This window comes from Calonectris borealis, chromosome 1 (assembly GCF_964195595.1).
Source record: "Calonectris borealis chromosome 1, bCalBor7.hap1.2, whole genome shotgun sequence".
In the NCBI taxonomy this organism is placed as follows: Eukaryota; Metazoa; Chordata; class Aves; order Procellariiformes; family Procellariidae; genus Calonectris; species Calonectris borealis.
In genome coordinates this window covers 144,973,873-144,994,831 of record NC_134312.1, presented here as the reverse complement: position 1 = coordinate 144,994,831, position 20,959 = coordinate 144,973,873, and the positions used below count along the sequence as shown (strand labels likewise).

General features: G+C 40.5%; 1 protein-coding gene across 8 annotated transcripts in view; it reads left to right on the top strand.

Annotated features, from left to right (window-relative positions):
• Nucleotides 1–20,959, top strand: part of JADE3 (jade family PHD finger 3) — a 73,953-nt gene that overhangs the window by 29,134 nt on the left and 23,860 nt on the right. For 6 of the 8 annotated variants that reach the window (XM_075134472.1, XM_075134456.1, XM_075134464.1 and 3 more), the window contains 4 exons: nucleotides 5,194–5,253; nucleotides 6,404–6,486; nucleotides 17,491–17,648; nucleotides 19,541–19,731. In XM_075134472.1, coding sequence (XP_074990573.1) covers nucleotides 5,205–5,253; nucleotides 6,404–6,486; nucleotides 17,491–17,648; nucleotides 19,541–19,731 — 481 coding nt within the window. In that variant the 5' untranslated portion in view covers nucleotides 5,194–5,204. Of the gene's footprint in view, nucleotides 1–5,193; nucleotides 5,254–6,072; nucleotides 6,487–13,595; nucleotides 13,672–17,490; nucleotides 17,649–19,540; nucleotides 19,732–20,959 lie in introns of those variants that run through there. The other 2 variants (XM_075134436.1, XM_075134426.1) reach the window with 2 other exon arrangements.

Genomic DNA, 20,959 nt, shown 5'->3' with positions numbered 1-20,959 from the left:
AAACATCTCCCCTCGATTTTTGGAAATATCAGCGTTATCCTTTTAGTCAGATTCTTGTACGTGCTGGCTGATATGTTGACTACTCTTCACTTGGGATCCATGTTTAATTTCAGCCAGGTGAGTTCAAGGTGGCTTTTTCCTGGCTCTCCTTGAAAGTGCGGTGATGTGCTGGATCCAGCATCAGTTTTGGCTCCAGGGCAAAATTCCTGATATGGGCAGCAGCGTTCGAGAAGCCGGTGAAATGCTGGCAGCCTGACGTTGCTGCCCGTGGCTGAGGAGAGTGCGTTTCCTGGGGTTATTTTTGGTTGAACACCCCAAGGGTTCAGAGCATCTTGACCTGTGTTCGGGTGTTAGGTGAGGGCAAGGAACATGGCCAATTTCTCTTTTTTAAGTTGCGGTTCTTGTCTTAAGCTGTTGTGAGCAGATCAGAGATACGCATGCAGCCGTGGCTTGACAAGTCAGAAATGCGACAGGTGTGGAATATGGTTCAAGCTTAGGAACCGCTCTGGTAATTGATATTAAAAATGATGCCAGAAAATATTCCATTGCAATAATTGCCTGGAGAGTTGAGTATGTTTTTGCTTGCCACATGATGATTTCTTAATATCACTCCTGTATTTTAATTTGCATTTAAAAGATCCCTGAAGGTGAGCATCTTTGGTATATGTTGTCATACAAGTGATCGATCAGCTATTAGTCTTTCTGTGGATTTAAAACAAAACAAAACAAAAAAACCCAACTAAACAAAACAAAAAAAAAGCTTTCGATCAAGGCATGTTATGTTCTTGTTTTTAATGATCATTTTTAAGGTAATCTGTGCTTGACCATGAGGCTTGAGCACATTTTGAATCCACAGTCAAAGCACCCCTACTTACTTTTTAAGGTAGTGAGAATCATTACTTAGTGACTGGGAAATAGGGTTTTCTTGGGCCTTTTTTGGGGCCACTTACCTCTTTTGCTCTGCAACAACATTTCAGTGTTGAGTTGCTTTACACTCCTCATTTTTCTTAGCTTGTGCATTGGAACTGCTAGAAAGTTTAAACTTTCTGAACTGCTAAAACTAAGTTCTCAAAACTCAAACAAAAAGTTCAACGTGCACATTCGCAAAATGCCTGGATGAAGATAAAGGAAGTGGAAGGAGGCTGATGGTTTTAGCTGCTCGCTGTAGGGTGTTTCCATCATGCTCCTAATGTCGGCTCATCTTTTCTCATGTCTTTTTTTTTTTTTTTTTTAATAAGTAGCATCTATTTGAGGCTGTTTTCTAAATTTCTTTTTGAACTATTATGTGGAAAAAAGTCTTATCTGTTATAAAAAATTACTAACTTTTTCATTTTGTGTGTAAAAATTATACTATTTACTTGAGTCTCTCTTGGTGTTGCTACATGCCATTATAACGGATACTCTGAGATAGGAGAAGAGCACTGGCAATCTCATGAATTTACTTCTCTACTTTTTGTTAAGTCTTGATGCACACGTTGAAAATATTAATTGTGCTCTTTTATTCTAGGCTTTATTGTTACCATAGTTTTCAGGGGTGAAGTTAGAAAAGGGGCAAAAGTAGGATATATGAGATTGTACCCATTTCTGTGGGATTTTTGGTTCTGCTTTTTTAGTTTGGGCGTTTGATATGCATGGATTGCCCTTTCTTTCTACATTTAGCCCTTTTAGGGATATGTGTGTGTGTATATTTTTATTTTAACTTCTTCACAGTGCTTTGCAAGTGATAAAACATAAATGTGATGGAAGAAACAGGAATTGAGTCACAGGGTTGCTTGCAACCTTGCTCTGGGCCGTATCACCTGGCTAATAGTATCGTTGTCTGCAGCTGAGGGACAAACTGGAGGGTGCTGGACTGCTCTGGGGGGACTTGGACTGAAGCTGGGAAAGGTTGACATCAGTTTCCATGTTGTGGGGTTTGGCTTTGCATCTCCTGTCTTTCTGAACTGAGCGGCTGCTGATTCTTCCACATTCTGCAAAGGCAGATGAAGGAGTGAGACAGGAGCTTTACCACAAAATGGGTGTTACTTTGGCATCCCTCTGTAATGGCTAGGGAGCGGAAACATTGTTAGTGAGCCTTTCTGATGAGCCCTCACGCTTTGGGGTGGAAGTGAGCTGGAAGTTGTGTGGCAGTCCCAGTGTACAGCAAAGGAGTCTGCTATTAAAAACAAAAGTGAAGCCGCCTGCAGAGGTGGTCCTGTTGAATGATGCTGAGGCTGTTACTCCTGCATCATGTGGGGGTGTACAGTGAATTTGTAGCATGTTGGTCACTTTAATAACCTGTCTTACTGAACGCAGCACACCTGTGATTTGTTGTAGCATCGTGAGCTCTTATTCACTGTTGTTGTGGTTAATATTGCTGCAAAAAATCAGGCAGGAATCCAGTGTTATTACTATTCAGGGCTTTTACCCTGAGTGACTGCTTTTTCTGTTTCTGCCTGCTATGATGGAGCTGTAAATCTCTTGCCTGAGCTGCTACAAATCCAATTCTCAAATACAGCTTTTTAATTTTTTTTTTAGTTTAGTTTTGTTTTTTTTTTGTCCTATGGAGTTGGCAGAAGTGTACTTTCTGTTTTGAAGTTTTTGTTACACTTGCCGTTTCTGTGTAAGCTGTCTTTGAAGTAGCCATCTCCTCTCTGCTTTGAAGTAGCCATCTCCTCTCTGCTTTCCCAGTTGCCCAGGCAAAAATCCAGGCTTCCTGGGTGTTCCCTCCTGCAGTTGTCTCTCTCAACCTCGTGTTTGACCCTACTTTAATTGAATGTTCATGTTGTGCTCTGCAGATAGCTTTCTTTAGTACATAGTGAAAAGGTTTTATTGCTGCATGTTTATATAGACTATAAGAGATGAGAATTGCCTGCCATAAGCTTTCAGCGCCTTTTAACAACTGCTCAAAAATTCATCTGAACATAAAAACAGAGCAAGCAGCAAGCACTTGCATTTCTTGCCAAGAAATGGGAGTGATGAATACTGCTCGGCACACCTAGATGCATCTTTTCGTCGTCTCCCAAGGTCTTGTAGCATGCCCAATGGTCTATAAGCCAGGGATGTTTGGAACTGAAGACTGCCAGCAGAGAAGGTGTTGCCATGGGCAGAACCTGCTCCTTTTTAGGGAGAGTTGTATGCTCTGGGCGGCTGGGTTTGGCTGCTGGAGTACAAGCTCTCAAATAGGCAATACCATTTTATTTGCTCTTGATTAAAGTCTATGCCTTTAAACTTCATGGGTTGGCAAGATGAAAGTGGTCTTCTGATCCTCCCCTCACTACCCAGCAGTTAACTTCAAGTCTGGTGTCCCCAAAACATGCACAAAGACAAGCCCTTCTGACCCAAGTGTCTTCTACCTGTCAAACAGCTTTTACCTAAGAGATTAATGGAAGTTTCTTCATCTGACCGGTGTCTGCACAAGCCAAGCCACCTTATGTTGCTAGCTGGAAGTGAAGTCCTGCGGTGTTTTGGGTATTTTTTTTTTGATGTCGCTCTTCCGTTGGACACTAGTCTTTCTATACAGCGTGGCTGCCTTGCCTCCCTAAGGTTGCTTGAGCTGTGAGAAGGTGAATTAACGTGAAATGAATTGTTATGTAATGGGAGTTTACAGCTTGCTTAAGTGATACAACTTAGACCTTTTGATATCCCGTCCTGTTGACCACTGTGTCTGTCTGTCCTCCCTCCAGGTTAAATACTCAGAAGTTCTGTACCTACCTGCTTGAAAACTGCACACATCGCTTCCTTTTTCAACTTCCAGGAGTGTGGGCAATGTCTTTTTATATCAGATAGGTCAAAAGAATTGTTTTAAACTTTGAGTGGTCATTGCATGTAGATTCAGTAAACTCACTTTCTTAAATATAAAGGCTGAAAATTTCCACTAAATCAAACACTTGTGCTGCAAACAATTCAACTGCAATCTCTTCAAAGCTTTTGGACAGGCTTCTCGTATCTGGAAATCTTCTTTATCTTTGGATAATCTGAAGACCCGTTGTAAATAACTAATGTGGAGGGTTTATCAAATGGGATATTTAGCTGTGTTGCTTTTTTTAATGGCATGTGGTTTTGTTTAAGAAATGAAGCTGCTTATGTTTCAGGTGTGGCCAGGCTGGCACTTCTAATACTGCAGGCATTTTGGGCTCAGCTGTCTGTAATCTACTTGTGCCTATCTTCTGCTTAAAAAAAAAACCAAACAAAAACCAAAACAACCAACCAAAAAAAAAACTTGTCATCTATTCTTGCAGAATCATTTTTTACTAATTTTCTCTAATGATTTGCTCATTCAATCCATTAAAAAGATGGGGTGATTTTCATTTACTATTATTAATTGTAAACTGTTATTGGTTCTTATTTAACAAATGTAACATTGAATATTCTGGAATGGCAGGACTTGTAAGAATGTATATGGATTTCTGTTGGCACTTGTTTAGAGTATATAGCTGATCACTCTTTTGATCTTTCTTTTATTAAGTAGCAGTGCGGAATTTTCTTCTTCCCCATTCTCTGTATGCGTTACATGTTCAAAAATCAATTTCAAAAAGCTCAATGCCTTTTTTTAATGGAACTGGTGCAGCGCCACAGAAATATTTCTCAGCAATACCCTTGATCACTTCTCAAACTTCTGAAACCTACATTTGTTGTGAACTAAGCAGTGATCAGATGATTGAAATTAAATGGCATCAGTCACCATTTTCTGTGATTGTCCCTATTTAAAATCTGCCTTTTGTTTTGCATGGATGCCTTTGGGTTTTTTTGCCCTCTTTTTTTTTTTTTTTTTAAGGTGGGTTATAGTTCTAAATCCTTGCCTTGCTGTGCATCCACCTTACTTCCTGGCCTCCACCCGTCTCTCAGCTAGCGACTGCCACCATGGCAACTCTTCCTCTGGCTGAACAGATGGGACATTGAGTCTCCTCCGAGAGCAGAGCGCCGCTCACGCCCTGCCGGGAATCAGCTGGCGGGCTGCACTCCTTTCTGCAAAATTTAAAGCAAGCTCTGCTCAGCAGAGGCATGCTGGTTTTGAGGGTGCTCAGTTTCACAAATAATACTGTGGTCTAATAGTTGCTTGCAGAAATAAAACGTAGTGGCTGAACTGGGGTTATTTCTGTGCCTGAAAGCTCTTCAGAGGAGCTTTGCCTTTAGTGCAAAGAGCTTGGTGTCAGCCAGCAGCCGGTGATTTTCTGGTAGAATGGTTGCCATCAACTTTTTTTTTCTCTTTAGGATGCGTCAGGATGAAACGCCACAGGCATCTAAGCACCAGTGACAGTTCAGACAATGAGAGTAAGTAATACCTACTAGTTTTTCTTTGGTCTATCACCCCCTTGTGGTTTCCTTCTGTGGTTTGAGGGCAAACCGTTTCACCTCTTACAATTAAAAAAAAAAAAAAAAGTATCTTGCTTGATTTCTTTTTGCATTCTGTGGTCTTTGGTGTTCTGAATCCTGTTATGGAGGAAAATGAGGCGAAGGATCCTGTAAACCTGGGGGCAGTTTTGAGTCTACTTAGAATTTGAAGAGAAACTTTTATGTCTTTCCCTTTCAGAGTCGGGAAAAAGAAATCTGTAATTCAAGAGAAATTTTACTATCTGGGGTCCTATTTTGTAATTTATTTTTTTAAAAAAGAGTCCTGTTGTCTCTTGTTGTGCAGAGCCTCAACTTTAAAATTAATGGGTTTGGCAAGCTATTTGAGCATTGATATGTTGGAGTTATATATAATAGGATAGAGTTATAAACAGTATATTGATTGTTATGTTATCTTATACTGGTTTTTGATCTATTCCACTTTGGTCTGTTACACAATTTAGTAAAGTTATATTTTAAATGTTCCTTGGCACACATCTGCCTGAGGTCGCATCTTCCTATTTTATCCGCAAAAAAACCCTGTATGGCAGGGTCTTGTTTGTTTCTTATAAACCAGTGCCCATCTAATAACTCCATACATAATGATGATTCATTGTCATATTTGTTGTGAGTCATCAATGTATCCTGTACTGAAATAACATTTTGCCCAGAAATGTCTAGATATCACACTTTCACAATTTTTTGCATCTCTCATCAGCACCCTTTAGTATCATCGGGTTTTTGTTTGTTTTTTTTAGCATTTGCAAACTCTGTCCTCCTCCTTCCACTTTGTTAGAAAGGAAATGAAGGAAAGTGGTCTGCCTGCTTGTTCCTGTTTACTCATGCTTGTATTGGGCAGAGCAGAATGTACCCACAAACTCATTGTGCTGTGGTTCTACAAAGAACGAGTGGAACAGGAGGAGCTGTAATCAAGCCTACAGACTGCCTAAGAGGTTTTTTTTGCCCACGTCTTGTCAAAAAATCATGATAATTCAAGAGATTGGAGTGCCTTGTGTTTTACTGAAAAATTAAATGAATTGAAATGAGCTATAATGGTGGTTTTTTTGTTGTTTTTTTTTTTTTTTTTAAACAGGTCCTTCCACTTCCTTTTCTTCTTGTTCTAAATACAGGAGCAAGTCAAAAACACCAGCAAATGAACAAAAGAAACCTGCTGAGGTAAGAACCAGGGTTAAAGATTGGTCCCTGGTAGTTTTTTGTCATGTAGTTTTCATGTTTCTAAGCCTTGAAATCATGAGCTTTGAACTAGTGCCAGTGAGTCCTTTTGTCACCTGTCAAATTCTCCATGAAACTGTGTTTTCCCCACTGCGCGAGTATTACAGGAGCTCTCGTGTTTGATGTCCCAAAATGACTTATGGCATTTGCAGACAGTGACATGTAGTCCTTCCCCTGAAGTTTAGTCTCATTTTGAAACTGGAAAAGCTGGGATGGTCTTATGATTTGAAAGCATGACACAGAAAGAAGTGGTTCATGTGTATGGGAAGGATGCTTTCCTTCTGCTTTAGGATAAAACGGGGACACTTAAGTGAGCAGGATATGTATGAACAGTGCTTACTCATCTCTGCCACTTTCTCACTCTTGGCTTTTTACCTTCAATAAAGCTTTTTTACTCTGCCATCCCCACCTGTTAGGACCTCTACACCTATCACCACTGTTACTGGATCTGTATTCACCAATTGAATAAATTGGTATTTATGCACAATCCAGTGCTCAAAACCATCCTATCAGTCATTCCACTGGTAGCCCTTTTTGGGGAGGATTTGTTGGCTGCCTTCTTCAGATTTGATGCTTGCTTTCTTAAGGGCTAAAGTCAGATAGTAACTGCAAATGGGAGAAATGTTTCTTGTAGCTAAATCCCCTTACTTGCAATGACATTCCCTCCGAATGGGTCCTTCAACGCACTCATATGACTGTTGATGCCTAAGGTTACTGAAAAAGAGACTGACAAAACCCACTTTGCTTCTCTAGAATTTAAAGCTGAGAGTTATGTCCCAGAAGTAATTTTGTGTACTATAGCAGCAGCTTTTTACCTGCCTAGATACTACTGCGAGAGGTTGCATAAACTATATAGATTGTGTTCATACAGCAAAAGCTATTCAGCAAACATACTTCATGCTTCTTTTTTAAATGCTGCTAACTAGAAGAGTTTGGTTTGGTAAGAACAAGGTAAATGCTACAGAACATGTCCTTTCTTTGGAAGCTTAATTTTTATCACAATTTCTATCGCTGATTCATTTCTAAAAGAGAATCTTGCATGAATGTTTCAATAAAAGCAAAATTGGCCAGAACTAGCTACATAATGTTTTATTTACAGCTACCAAGAAGGTTAAGAAAAGCCTACTATGCTTTTCACCTTTAAAATGTTGGTCTGAGGAGTACGGTTCTGTAAGAATTTTAATCTTAAAACAGCTCGTGGCTACTGAGGTCTTGTAATAGTTGCTCATGTTTGCCTAGGCAGTAGCTTTGTTACTAGCCAAGCTGGGCAAATGGAAACTGAAACACATATACTGCAGACTTGTTGCTGTTTCAAATACACCTCAGTGCTAGTCCCTTACCAACCCCTTCTTTCTGCCCAGCCATCCAGCTTTCTTCTTGTATCCCTTCCTCTTAGGGATTGTCCTCTTACTGTTTTCTTTGCCCTTGCTCCATGCTGTCTTTATGTGCGTATGTACATTACAAACAGTAATTATGAAGATGTGGTCCATGTATATAGCATACAAGTGTTCTGTTTACGTAGCTTCTAGGAACTAAAACGAGCATTGTTTTCAGTTCCTCCTCTTGAGATCTTCTTTGGTGCTTTCTACCTGTTCCAAGACAAAATCTTGAGCCCTTTAATGCTTGAAAATATGAAACTTTGAAGAACAAAATCTGGAATATACACTTGGAATTAAAAAAGTGTATTTCATAACATCATCCTCGCAGTAATACTGGCACCTTTTTGTCATATTTCAAGATCCCACTCTAGTGGGGCGGGGGGGGGAATCTCAAACCTTAGAATATATCCTCTTCTGGGGAGTGTCCCAAGTACAATATCTAAAAGAACCCTGAAAAAAAAATTTAATTCCTCTGGGAAAGGGAGTAGAAGGGAAGGTGACAGTAATAATCTCTACTGCTTGTACGTAGGACTGTTGGCTATCCTTCCAGTTTTTCCTTTCCTTCTGCGAGAAGCAAGCATTCCTTCCAACCCCTTGAAATGCATATGCTGGAGAGTGTATTACATGCAATGCTGTTGTCAGCAGAGCATTGAAATTGATTATTTATGCACCAAGTGGTGACAAGGGTGTAAAGCAAAGACTGAAAAGAGACCCCACCACACACCCTTCCAAAAATCACATTGTAATTCCACAAGTTTTTTGTAGTAATAGTTGTCTAATATCTATTAGATAGACATTTAAAATTTCAGGCGACAGCATCCCTTTAGCAAGGGCTCTCTTTAACAAGTTGGCATTGCTCTCCTTTCATTCACCTCTGCTTGCCAGGCAGCAGGCTGTTTCTTGAGTTAGTGATGCAGAAAATCTAAAAGGTCAAAGCTATAAATAGCTGTTTGGGAATATTTTTGCTCGTGGTCTTCATACATTAATTTTTTTTTTCATGCCAGTAAGCCTGGCTTTCTGAGTTAAGTTGCATGTGAATACATAGGTTTTTTTCCACTTCCTCAACCATCTCCAGCCCAACCCAAGTACCTAGGTTCTCTCTCTAAATAAAAGCTTGGTTTTGATACTGTGACCAACAAGCAAGTTAGTGTATCTGTCAGTTGCTTCACAGGACTCGTCTGTATGTACCATGGTCCTCTGTGGTCACCTATAGAAAATGACGGGTGGTTGCATCTGAGGACTGCTCTGCCTTGAATTGCCTCCCAGGTGCTTCAGAATCGAGGCGGGTGCGGGGATGGCCTCAGTGGAGCAAGGTCGCCTGGTGTTGCTGTGGGGCAAAGCGGTGCAGTGTTAGAGTGCAAATGTCAAAACCCGTTCCCAGAGCCTGACTTACGCCAGGGGTTTACATCAGTGCAGAAGGGATGTTACTGGCTCAGACCTGTGGTCTGCTTACCCCATTTTTCTCCTTGGAGAACAAGGTGAGAACAAGGCAAGCCTGTAACGATGCTTCTTCAGACCATGGTGTTTCTCTGTGTAATTTCAAAAGCAAGACTGTGGCTCTTTCTTGGTGCTCCCCTTCTGGATTACAGTCTATCACAAACTACTGAAATAGTGACTTAAAAATTCTGCTGTCTGATTAGCTTTAGCATTTACTTTGAATAAATAAATTGTGTTAAGGTTACAGGCACACCGGTAGTATAAGTCATAAAAGTTTTTCAGACCTTTATGATGGTGTTGGCCACATGCCATTCGTGGTATTGCCCCTCATGGGTTTAAACCTAGACAGGAGGGGCTCACAGGCCTAAGCAGTAGGCTGTGTGGGAGTAGCAGGGTAGGAGGCATTTGGATGTCTGGCTCAGCATGAAGCCTGTACTTTGCAGTTTCCTGTCTCCATGGAAGCTGCAGCAGAAAATGATGGCAGAGTAGTTGGAATCATTTTTGCAGGGAAAACCTATTAGCTGGACCGTCCTGGACAAGCTCGAGAAGTGGGCCCCTGTGAACCTCATGAGGTCCACATGAGGCCAAGTCCAAGGTCCTGCACCTGGGTCGGGGCAACCCCCGCTATCGACACAGTCTGGGGGATGAAGGGATTGAGAGCAGCCCTGCCGAGAAGGACTTGGGGGTACTGGTGGACTAAAAGCTGGACATGAGCCAGCAATGTGTGCTCGCAGCCCAGAAGGCCAACTGGGCTGCATCAAAAGCAGCGTGGCCAGCAGGTCGAGGGAGGTGATTCTGCCCCTCTACTCTACTCTGCTCTGGTGAGACCCCACCTGGAGTACTGTGTCCAGCTCTGGAACCCCCAGCACAAGAAAAACATGAACCTGTTGGAGTGGGTCCAGAGGAGGGCCACGAAAATGATCAGAGGGATGGAACACCTCTCCTATGAAGAAAGGCTGAGAGAGTTGGGGTTGTTCAGCCTGGAGAAGAGAAGGCTTCGGGGAGACCTTATTGCGGCCTTTCAGTACATAAAGAGGGCTTATAAGAAAGATGGGGACAAACTTTTTAGCAGGGCCTGTTGCGACAGGACAAGGGGTAATGGTTTTAAACTAAAAAAGGGTAGATTTAGACTAGCTGTAAGGAAGAAATTTTTTACAGTGAGGGTGGTGAAACACTGGCACAGGTTGCCCAAAGAGGTGGTAGGTGCCCCATCCCTGGAAACATTCAAGGTCAGGTTGGAGGGGGCTCTGAGCAACCTGATCTAGTTGAAGATGTCCCTGCCCACAGCAGGGGGGTTGGACTAGATGACCTTTAAAGGTCCCTTCCAACCCAAACTATTCTATGATTCTATGAATGGCTGACCATTTTTTTTCCCTTAGGTTAGTGGGGTCACAAAAGAGCTTAAGAGATCTTTATAATACTCAAGCTTACATTTTGGTTTTTTTCAGTCCTCTCTCCCTCTTGAAACTGTAAAGGAGTTAAGTTACCATTGTGGGGTTTTTTTAACCCTTCCCGTATAAGATGGCAGTATTTTACCTCTCTTTGCAAATAGAGTTTTGAATCTCACAGCAATAGTAGTTTTTAATCCCTCATTGCTCATAGTGACAGCTGTGTTATCATGTGAAGTGTAGCTTGTCTTCCACGAGTAAATGGTCTGCTTTCATTACTTGGGTATGTGAAACTTTTTTTAGTGGCATTTAACTGCCACATAAACCATAGGTCTTGATCCCAAGGAGCACCCTGTAAGACTAGATTCTTGGCAGAAAATGGATTCTTTCTGCAGTTTGAAAGTGGTTGGTTTTGTTCTGCAAATAAACGGGCAACGTGGTTAAATCATATTGCATTGCATGTACCATGCATAGTAGAATAGGAAACTGCTACCTTTATGCGCGTGCTTACCTTAGAAAATTCTGAATTAACTTGGACATCTGTACAGGCTTCTCAAGACCTCTGGCGAATGTGCCTTATGTGTTTCAATGAGCTGCTTTTTAGTCTGCTTGGGTTAGTTGATTAAAAAAAAAAATTTACAATACTTTTATGTAAGTCAGAGGTGCAACCTCATTGGTTATTTTTATGATTTTTTTTTTTGCTTTGAGATACCATCTCAGGCTATTTGAACACTTTAGCAAGAGGTGACACGAATGCATAAGGGAATGGAAAAGCTTGTTTGTGAAAAGGCTGAGCTATTTTACCTTTGGAAGTGAATGAGCAAGCCTAACAGTAAAGTGTGAATGGTCTGGAAACAGCAGAGCTAGAGCTTCAGTCCTGCCTGTCCTTGTGATGGAAGAATTGGGGAGGAAAGGCGGTGGGAGATGAATGAGGCCAAAATTTAGGAAATCTGTAGCAATTAAAAGGATATCCTTTCCATGCATCATGTAATTAGACTGTGAAGCTCATCTGCTACAGGAAGTTGTTGAGACTGAGAATTAAACAAGATTAAAAAAGGAATTGGACAGATGATAATGAGTACAGATTTTTCTAAATATCTGTATAAATTAATGCCATTTTAAAAATTGATTGTTAGGATTAATCCCAAAATCTGAAGCTTATGTCTGATTAGCAACCAGAAGGAAACTTGATGTGTTCTTGCACATTCTTCTGGCTCATGACATACTGTCAGAGACATGATGTTAGGTAGGGTGGATTTAGTATCTGATTTCCAGGCTTTTCCTAAACAGGCTTCTAAAGGAGGCTAGGAAGATTCATGGCTACTTAAAATAAAAGTACAATATTTCATTTGCTTGAATTCTGGATGATCCATAAAAATAGTTTTAGGGAGCAGTGGTTTGAATGTTAGGATTTTACTGCAGTGCATGTCCAAATTGTATGGATGTTTGAGAATTACAAATTTAATGCTACATTTACTCCTTTCTGTCCCAGCTTTTTTAACATCTCAAGTTTTTCATTCCAGTCAGCATACATGCCTGGAACTATAGCTTCATTTCCATTTTAAAATTATGTTGCCTTTTATTTACTTTGCTGCTGAAAAAAATCCAACCAAACAAAAAAACCACCCTATCTTGAGTCTCCAGACTCCTCTGTAATAAGGTGCCTTAATTCAGAAACTTAATGCCCAGATTGCTATGAGAAAAATTCTACCTCTCCAAGATGAGCCCACCAAATGAAGCCCATGGAGCTTCATCCTCTGTAAATGGGCAGTCTTTTGCACATACTGTGAAACATCTATACAAAGATTAAACTATCTATGCTGAGATACTATGTGGCTGTATTACACTTGTAATAGGTCATATCGCAATTTGGCTTTTGTTTTGTTATTAAGAGGTGATTTTAGGTATAAACTGCTGCTTTATAAGTGTGTTTAAATTTTGCTGAAGGTGTTCTGCTTGACAGCTACAATAGTAGAGTAAGCTTTAATGCTTATGGGAATAAAAAAGTTACTAGATCCTTTCAAAGGTGAATAAAAAAAGATTATTTGACCTCAAATATGATGAAAAACTCTTGTGTAATTTACTTTACGCTTTACAGAAAGTGCCCACTGTAGTTTGAATGTTTGGCACCTGGAATTTCAAAGTTGGCCTTCAAGATGGGTTGTGAAGGAGACCAAAAATCCAGGAAAATACTAACTGTTTCAGCTTTCTCTGGTTAGAGGGGATATTGGCCCTCATTTCACACTGTTTTCTATAAAAGATTTCTGAGAATATACTCTTGGAGGGGACAGGACGGGACATAGTAGTTCCCTCCTGCTTTTTAAAAATCATGGGTCTGTGTTTCTGGGTCAGTGGGTCTTCTGACTCCCTAAGCAGTGGGCACGAGGAACGGAAACACATGTGGCTGACTCGCTCTGGGCTCTGCCAGGAGCAGGGGAAGCCTTAGGACTGAAGCAATTAGACGCAATCCAGCAGAAATCCCTCTTTGATTGTAACAACAGAGCAGTTAACCCATAATTTACTTAAACCTTTGAGGTGTGGTTCCCAGTCGTGTCCTAGGCGCCTGTGACAAGCGGCTTACCCTTGTTGAGGGTTTGTAAGCAGTTGGTCAAAATACCCGAAAGCTTAGAGTGTGTCATAAGAAGATATATTGGTTTTCTTTCCATTTTTAAGAGATGACACAATCCATTTGTTTTCCCTCACACATGCATTTGGGCAAGACAAGCTGAATGAGCAATGGCATCAGTCAGCTTCAGTAGGAGCTTGCAGAGGGGTATTGGAAAAGGTATTTGACTCTTTTTTTTTCTTCTCTCTCTTTTTTTTTTTTTTTTCCTATATGTGGTTTTAGGTTTGCAATGGTCATGAACAAAAGGTGCCTGACAGTCTGTGCAGATCTGATGTTTGAATTGTTCAGCGAAGATGGGGTTTGTAGAAGGCTGTTGTATTGTCAAGACCCACTCTCTGTCTTTGAAGCTAATATTTTACTGTGATTCTCTATAGCATTACTTGTATCCTCCTTGATATCTTTAGTGGATAAGGATACTTCACACAAAATAGTGTTCTTTGTTTCATAGGCTTGATTTATTCACAGTGTAAGCACAGGAGGGTCCTGTGAGGAAGATTATATATTGAATTTTCATAGAGTGTTTCCAGAAGGAGTTTGGGTTAAAGTTATAGACAGCTTTTGGTGAAGCATTTGTAAACGGATTCTAAGAAGTTCATTTTCTTGGACATACTCTTCTAACATAATTTCCAAATAGGACTCAGAAGTCTGAAAAACAAATGAAACATATGAACCATATCTTTCTTTCCACAGCTCCATGATATCATTATTACTTGGTGTGTTAGTGCTGTGGGGGAGCAGAGCATCCTTATTTCTGGAGAATTTTTGTAGAATGTAGCTTTTAAAGGCTTTAGAGACAGCAGTGCGTCTCTGCAGAGGTGACTAGGAAGTTCTCATTGCCTCAGCAAATCCAGGCAGACTTTTGTTGCAGAGTAAAAAGCTAATCTTGACCAAAGAACAAGGTCTCCTCTTCCAGATTTAAGCTCCAGCTCTAAAGCATGAAATAATTATTAGAGTTTCTCAACAAAATGCTTAAGATTATTATTATTATGATGACATAAGCAAATACATCTTTCATTTACGTCATTCACTCGAAGTGCTGCACTGTTTTCAGCTCAAACTGAAAATTCCTGGCAGCAAAATGAAATGGCAAGTTCAGACCAAGCAGTCTTGCATGGTAAGCAGGGCTAAAACTCGTCTCTTCTTTCATGCTTTCAGTTGCTAAAAATATTTTTTTAAAAATTCCACCCTCACACGGTAACTTTTGCAAATGCTTACAGTGGTGGGGAGTTTCCCATTTCTGTGTGTAGGGACCTGGCTCTGCTAGCTGTGGTCAGTCGGTTGTAGCTCAGCTCTGCAAGGCCCTTCTCTATCATGGTAAAGACACGCAGTGCTAGCTGAGTGTACTCTTGAGGAGTGATGTGTCCGGATGGGAATGCCTTGTTAGCCTAGACCTGGCGTGCTTATTTTTCAGGTCTTCTCAATGTTTCTGATATTACATATGATATTAAAATAAAGTTGAAGGGTTGTGTTTTACGCATGGTAAGAAATAGAACTGCTTTTGGGTGACTGAAAGATGACTGCTGCACTTCATCGGCTAGCTGTGGAAGTGAAGGTGGTCCTTACCAAGAGGAGAGTGGACTATCTGTTGCTTTATGGATACAGTTAGTAAAGGAGCTGCGTTGTTTTTCAAATAAGTGTCCAAAAAGAAACAACCACGAGGAGAAGTTGTCTATCTAAATCCCGAAGGCATGTGTCTGCTCTTCGTTGAGTTGGCTTAGTTCATAGCCTTGAGGCTGACTGCTGAAGTAAAATTTACCTGATTTGTCAGAAAACTCTCTTTGGGTCCCCTGGGTGTTCTGGTTTATTTCCACAACAAAGGAAATACAGAGTCAGTGATCAAGGTGCGTGTTCTCATATGTTGTCCTTTGTGAGTATTTTACTGTTGGAAGACCCCTGCTTGGCCACACGTGAAGAAATGAAGAATGATGAGAGCTAGAGATTGTAATGATTCCAAGCGTCTGCAGGAAATACTCAATTGCACTGTTATCGCAAGTATGAATAGGCAATTCTTAGGAAGCCTTGGTCGAGTTTTGGGGTTCCTTACGGTTTCAGCAGTTACGTTTATATTGGTTAAATCTTTGAGCTTTGGTGGTACCTCTATTGAAAATTTTAGAAATCTGAAGCAGAGAACTTAACATTGTGGTGTGGTAATGGTGTGGTCAGTACTGTACAACAGTCGAAAAACCAACAAAGTCCATGCTCCAGGGTATTTGTGCTCTAAAAATAGAGATGGTACAGTTCACATACATAATGGATGATCAGAAGATGAATTTGCTGCTAAGCAATGTCGTTAGAATACTGATGCCTTTAATAGCATTTTTCATCTAGTGTTTAAAAAATAGTGGGCTTGATATGAAGCATTCTACTTCTATATTCTGCCAGTGGTTTAAAAGGTAGTTTGTAAAGCACTTACCTCAGATAAGGTTTGAGGAATATCTTTTCTGATAATTAAACCAGTCATTCCACTTCTCATTTATTGGATTATTTTTTTGCTTTCTGGAGTTCTTTGGAATTGTGCCATGTTAGTGTTTCTCATAATCCTGGTTCTGAACCTGCAAAACAGAAAATGAAAATGCCTTTTAAGTGGCATAAATCATTTTACATTTTATTTTTCCACTCCTTGGAAAAAATGGATGCTTGCAGTCTTAATGCTTTCACTCTTGTCGTTCAGATTTTAATACAGGCCTGTTAGATACCTAAGAAGTTTTACACAGAAGACAACAGTGAACAGTCTGGTCTGAACCAAAGCAGATAACACATCAGTAGCAAATAAGAGAGCCTTGAGTCTGTGGTTTTGAGTTCTCTTGGTCAGCTTGCTCTCCTGGCAGCCCATGTGAGATGTGGTTGTAGGACATAATGAAGTAACACTGATGTTCCAGGTCACCGGCAGCCTATTTCAATACCTGTTTTTAGCATGGAGCCTTTTTTAATAATGTTTACTTGATGATTTCCAAGAACAGCTGAGAATTTTTGCAGTAGGCATAACTGGTCTGGTGCTGTCAAATTGAAAAGGTTACACGAAGATATTTGGCTCTGAGAGATTTTATTACTCTTCTGGCTATAAAACTGAATTAGTAAGAAGAGAGTTCAACCTGCCACAGCTTATTGCAGGGGTATTTTCCGTTTCATTTTATTGCCCTTTGAGGATTTGATTTCTCGTTATGATAATACAGTTAATTAGTTATGATGTCTCCCTAACACCAAGCCACAGTCACTGTTTTGCTTTTATGAACGTTAAATTGGTGCATGTAGCAGTGGAGGAAAAAAAAACACAAAAGATGCATATGCCCTTTATTTAAATTGTATGTACCTGTATTTGACAGACATTGACATTAAGTAAGCTTTGAGATGACTGGTAATCATGTTTGCATGCTCGTAAAAACTTAATCCTCTTGAGCCCAGAGTTGAATGTTATGGCTGGAGGTTTGTCACTGACGGGTTTGCTTTGTTTCACGATGGCGCATTTCATTGTATAGGTTTGCTAAAGGATGCTGAGGCTGGATTGTGTTGCTGTGCCTGCATCGCTGGGGTTCAGGCACAGAGCAACACAGGTCTCGTGTTTCAGCAAAGGCAGCTGTTCATCTTTGATCCCGGAGATCCCGACCAGGAGAACTTCAAGTGGTTTTAATAAATGAACAAGTGCCTATACATCAATTTTTGCCATGGCAACTGTTCGTAGCCCATGATGAATATGACAGTTTAAAGTAGCTAAACTGAGTGAAAGAAAAGGACACGCTACCTTGTATCTAAGTTGGGGTGAAGACTACAGACTGGCAAGTAAAATAAGCTGTTTGAAAGTGATATGGTGAGGAGTCTTAAATCAGGTGCAGGCCTCCTTTCCCCTCTCCCTGGTCGCCTATAACAGCCTTCTTCCTTCTGATTAGCCTTCAGGCAGCAGCGTGGTTTTGAGTTAACATAAACTTCTTGTCATCCTGCACGTGATACACTGAGTTAATAATCTAGGTAATTTCAAATTGACTTGTTTGTGTGTTGGTACTCTTTAAAAAAATTATTAAGGTATATGCATTGTTTCAGTGTAGATTAAGAAAAATACCTACTGCTTCCTTTAGCGCAACACTCATTCTCAAGCCACTCTTTTCCCTGGTGTTTCTTGCAGGTGTTCCGCAAGGATCTCATTAGTGCCATGAAACTACCAGATTCTCACCATGTCAACCCTGATGAATATTATATCTTTGCGGACACGTGGAAACAAGAATGGGAGAAAGGGGTTCAAGTTCCAGCCAGTCCAGAAACTATTCCACAGCCTTCTCTCAGGTAATGGCAATCAGATGCAGGTCATGTGCACAAAACATCAACTTAGAAAAGATGGTCTCTCAAAAACAGGTTGTCTAAATGCATTCAGCTTTTCTGTGTTATTATATTTAAATCTCTAATGCATCTCTAATTCTAAATCTCAGGAATTGTTCTTAAACCAAACAAGTACCAATTTGGAAAACATTTCTGTGGCACTTCAGTCCAGATCTGGTTCTGTCTCTACACTGTTATAGAATCTATATTGTGAGTTTAAACAGGGGATCTTTTTTCCTGAGTCACGCAGTGCTATGGATTAAAAACAGTTTTCTCATTTGCATATGGTGAGTTTAATAAATTAAAAATAAACCCAAATCTTATACATGTACTTGAAAGGCTTCCCTATAAAGCATAATGATATAGAGCAGTAGGCACGCAGTAGTTACTGATACCTGATAAAGTTACTCTCGTTCACATAATTTAATTTTGGTTATTGTTGCCAAAGCTTTAACCCTTTCTGCCTTCTCTTGCCACAGATAGCTGCTTAACATTATAGAAGTTCAGTGATCTCAGTTTCAGGAGATAGATAAATAACCTTTTGTTCTCTCACACTGTGCTTAGACTAGGAAAACATAACATCGTAGTCCTGCAACCCTTCCTGGTGGAAACAGAGTGTGTTTCAACATAGAAATGTTATTGCCAGCGTGGTCTTTGAGACGAAGATAAATGAATTGTCCAGTGAAAGCGCTGATGCCAGCATAATTTAATTTCCACTGGGGCTATTGTCAGTACCAAGTTATTAAAAATAAATCTATTGCGTCTCATACCAGCAGTATTACATTAGAGGAAAAAATTGCTATAGATTTGGCTGGACCAGAGAAAAGAAAAGCTCACAAGGGAATGAGAGGAAAAAATGAGTAAGGTGAAGGGGGAGGAAGAATGGCAGAAAAACATTGTTTGTGCTAACATTGACAACCCACGTTGTCCGGTAAGAATTGCGTGGGATACTGTTTGACTGCTGCCTGCTCCTTCTTTACTCCTCTTGCCTTATTTCCCACAGCTTTTCTTTTCTCCTTGTCCTGTGGAGGGTTAGCTCCAGAAAGCATGCAGAGCTGCTCACGCATGGCACCGTTCCATTCAGTATCTCTCTGGCTTCCTTTCACATGCAGGGCCTCTTGCACTGAATTCAGAGAAAGATTGACTTTATCTAGCTAAGGTCAGTCTTCCCATTCCCATAGGCTAGTTTACTAATCAAATGCTGAGTTTTATCTCTTAAAATAATTGAAAGATTGAAAACGCCAATATTTTTCTCCTTTGCTTCCTGGATGATTTTTAGCTGTTTTTTTCCCCCTTTACATTTTTGCTTGGCATCAGAATGGTTCTTACATAACAAAATAATACATTTGTAACGTGGATGAAGTGTCATTTACAAAATAAGGGTAGACTGTTTATCCCAAATGAAGAGCAAGCGTTTCTCCACACACACACACACTGCAGTAGAATAAATCAAGCTTTCGTGACAAAGCTGGTATTTTCAAGAAATCACTTGGCAGGATTTCCTTCTATCATTTAAGAAGAATATAGAACAAAGATTGTAGGGGTTTTTGTGCATAATACTTTCTGTGAGTTTCAAAAATACTTGCAGCGTCGCACTAGTAGCATTTGTTAAATTGAAAATCATATGCACAGGCTTACATTTTAAAAAGGATTCTGCATATGTAGCAAACCTTAGCACATTTTGTGTGAAGAAATGACATTTACAGTATCCCGTCTCCCTAGCCTGGCTACACTTACCGGCTAGTTTAAAATCTGTGAAACACTAGGTTTCTTCGCACTTACAGCAAATATTTCGTGTCTTTCAAGGATGGGACTTAAAAAGCTATAACCCTCTCTTTCTTTTTTTACTTTCACTCTAGGGTTGTAGCAGAAAAGGTGAAAGAAGTACTGTATACACGACCCAGGAAATACATCCACTGTTCCAGCCAAGAGCCCACAGAACCAGGTTACATCAACATTTTGGAACTGGCAGAATCTGTGTGTCGCTATGACTTGGATGACATGGACATCTTTTGGCTTCAGGAGCTAAATGAAGAGCTTACAGAAATGGGTAATTTCACAATGTGTTCTAATTTTAAAAGCAGCGGTTAATTTCTGCTGTTTGAGTTGTAGTCTGCTGTGTGAGATCTCTTAAAGATCGCTGAATGAGAATTGAACGGAAATGCTGAGAAAAACAAGAGGTAAAAATGATTAAAATAATGACTTGCTCGATCTGTTTATGTTTTATGTTTTACCTGTTGTGCCAAAAAACTTCTTCACATCCAAAATCATGTGCAACTTCTGCAGACTGAGGCAGAAGAGAAAAAGCCCACGCTAGGTGGAATTGATTTTAGGACTTCAGAAGTTAAAAATTTTGTGTAGGAAAAGCAGATGTTTCCGTTTCTTAAACTTGAACATATTATTGCTACAAATTCAGAGTTGTGAGGAGCTTGCATGCTGGGTTCTTAACAGAGTAGTTAAGTTTCACACGTTAGCCCATTTAAAATCAGCTAAGTAAACTTTCTTTTTTCTGTGCAAGTTGTGGGTATAGAGGGCTATGAGTGGGAGCAAGCTATGGAAAATAATCTTGGAATTATCACTGGAATAACTGAGTTGTGGTGGAATAGCCTGTGTGGCTGGCATTCTTCCATGGATGACTGCAGGTCCTTTAGGAAGGACAGGTGGTCAAAAGAGGGAGATACTTGGCATCTCCTGGGTTTGCTGTTCACAAACAAGGAAGAATCTGTAGGGATGTGATAATCGATGGCAGCGTTGGCTGTAGTGGCTATGAAACAGTGGTGACTGAGAACCTGAGGGGAGTGAGGAAAGGAAGTAGCCTTCTGGTCCTGGACTTCAGGAGAGCAGGTTTCTACTTATTCGCGTAACTGGTAGGTGGGATCTGGGAGGCAGCTCTGAAGAGTGGAACTGCTGAAGAGAGCTAGCAGGACTTGAAGGACAATCTCCTCCAAGCACAAGAAAGATCCATCCAGACATTCAGGAAAACAAGTAGATGTGTCAGGAGACCAGCTTGGTGAAGGAGGGAACTCATGACTGAGCTCCAGTGCCAATGGATGTATGTAAGAGGTAGAAGCAAGGACAAGCTTCTCAGGCAGACAGGGGTGCTGTTAGCAAAACCAAAGCTTTTCTGGGGGACAGATCTCCATCCATGAACATTTTCACGATCTGATCTCTTGAGCAACAACCTTGTCTGGATTCACTGTTTGACTCTGCTTGGAGCCAGGGATTAGGCTGAAGCCCTCTGAAGGTTCCTTCCCACCTAAATAATTCTGTCATTCTTT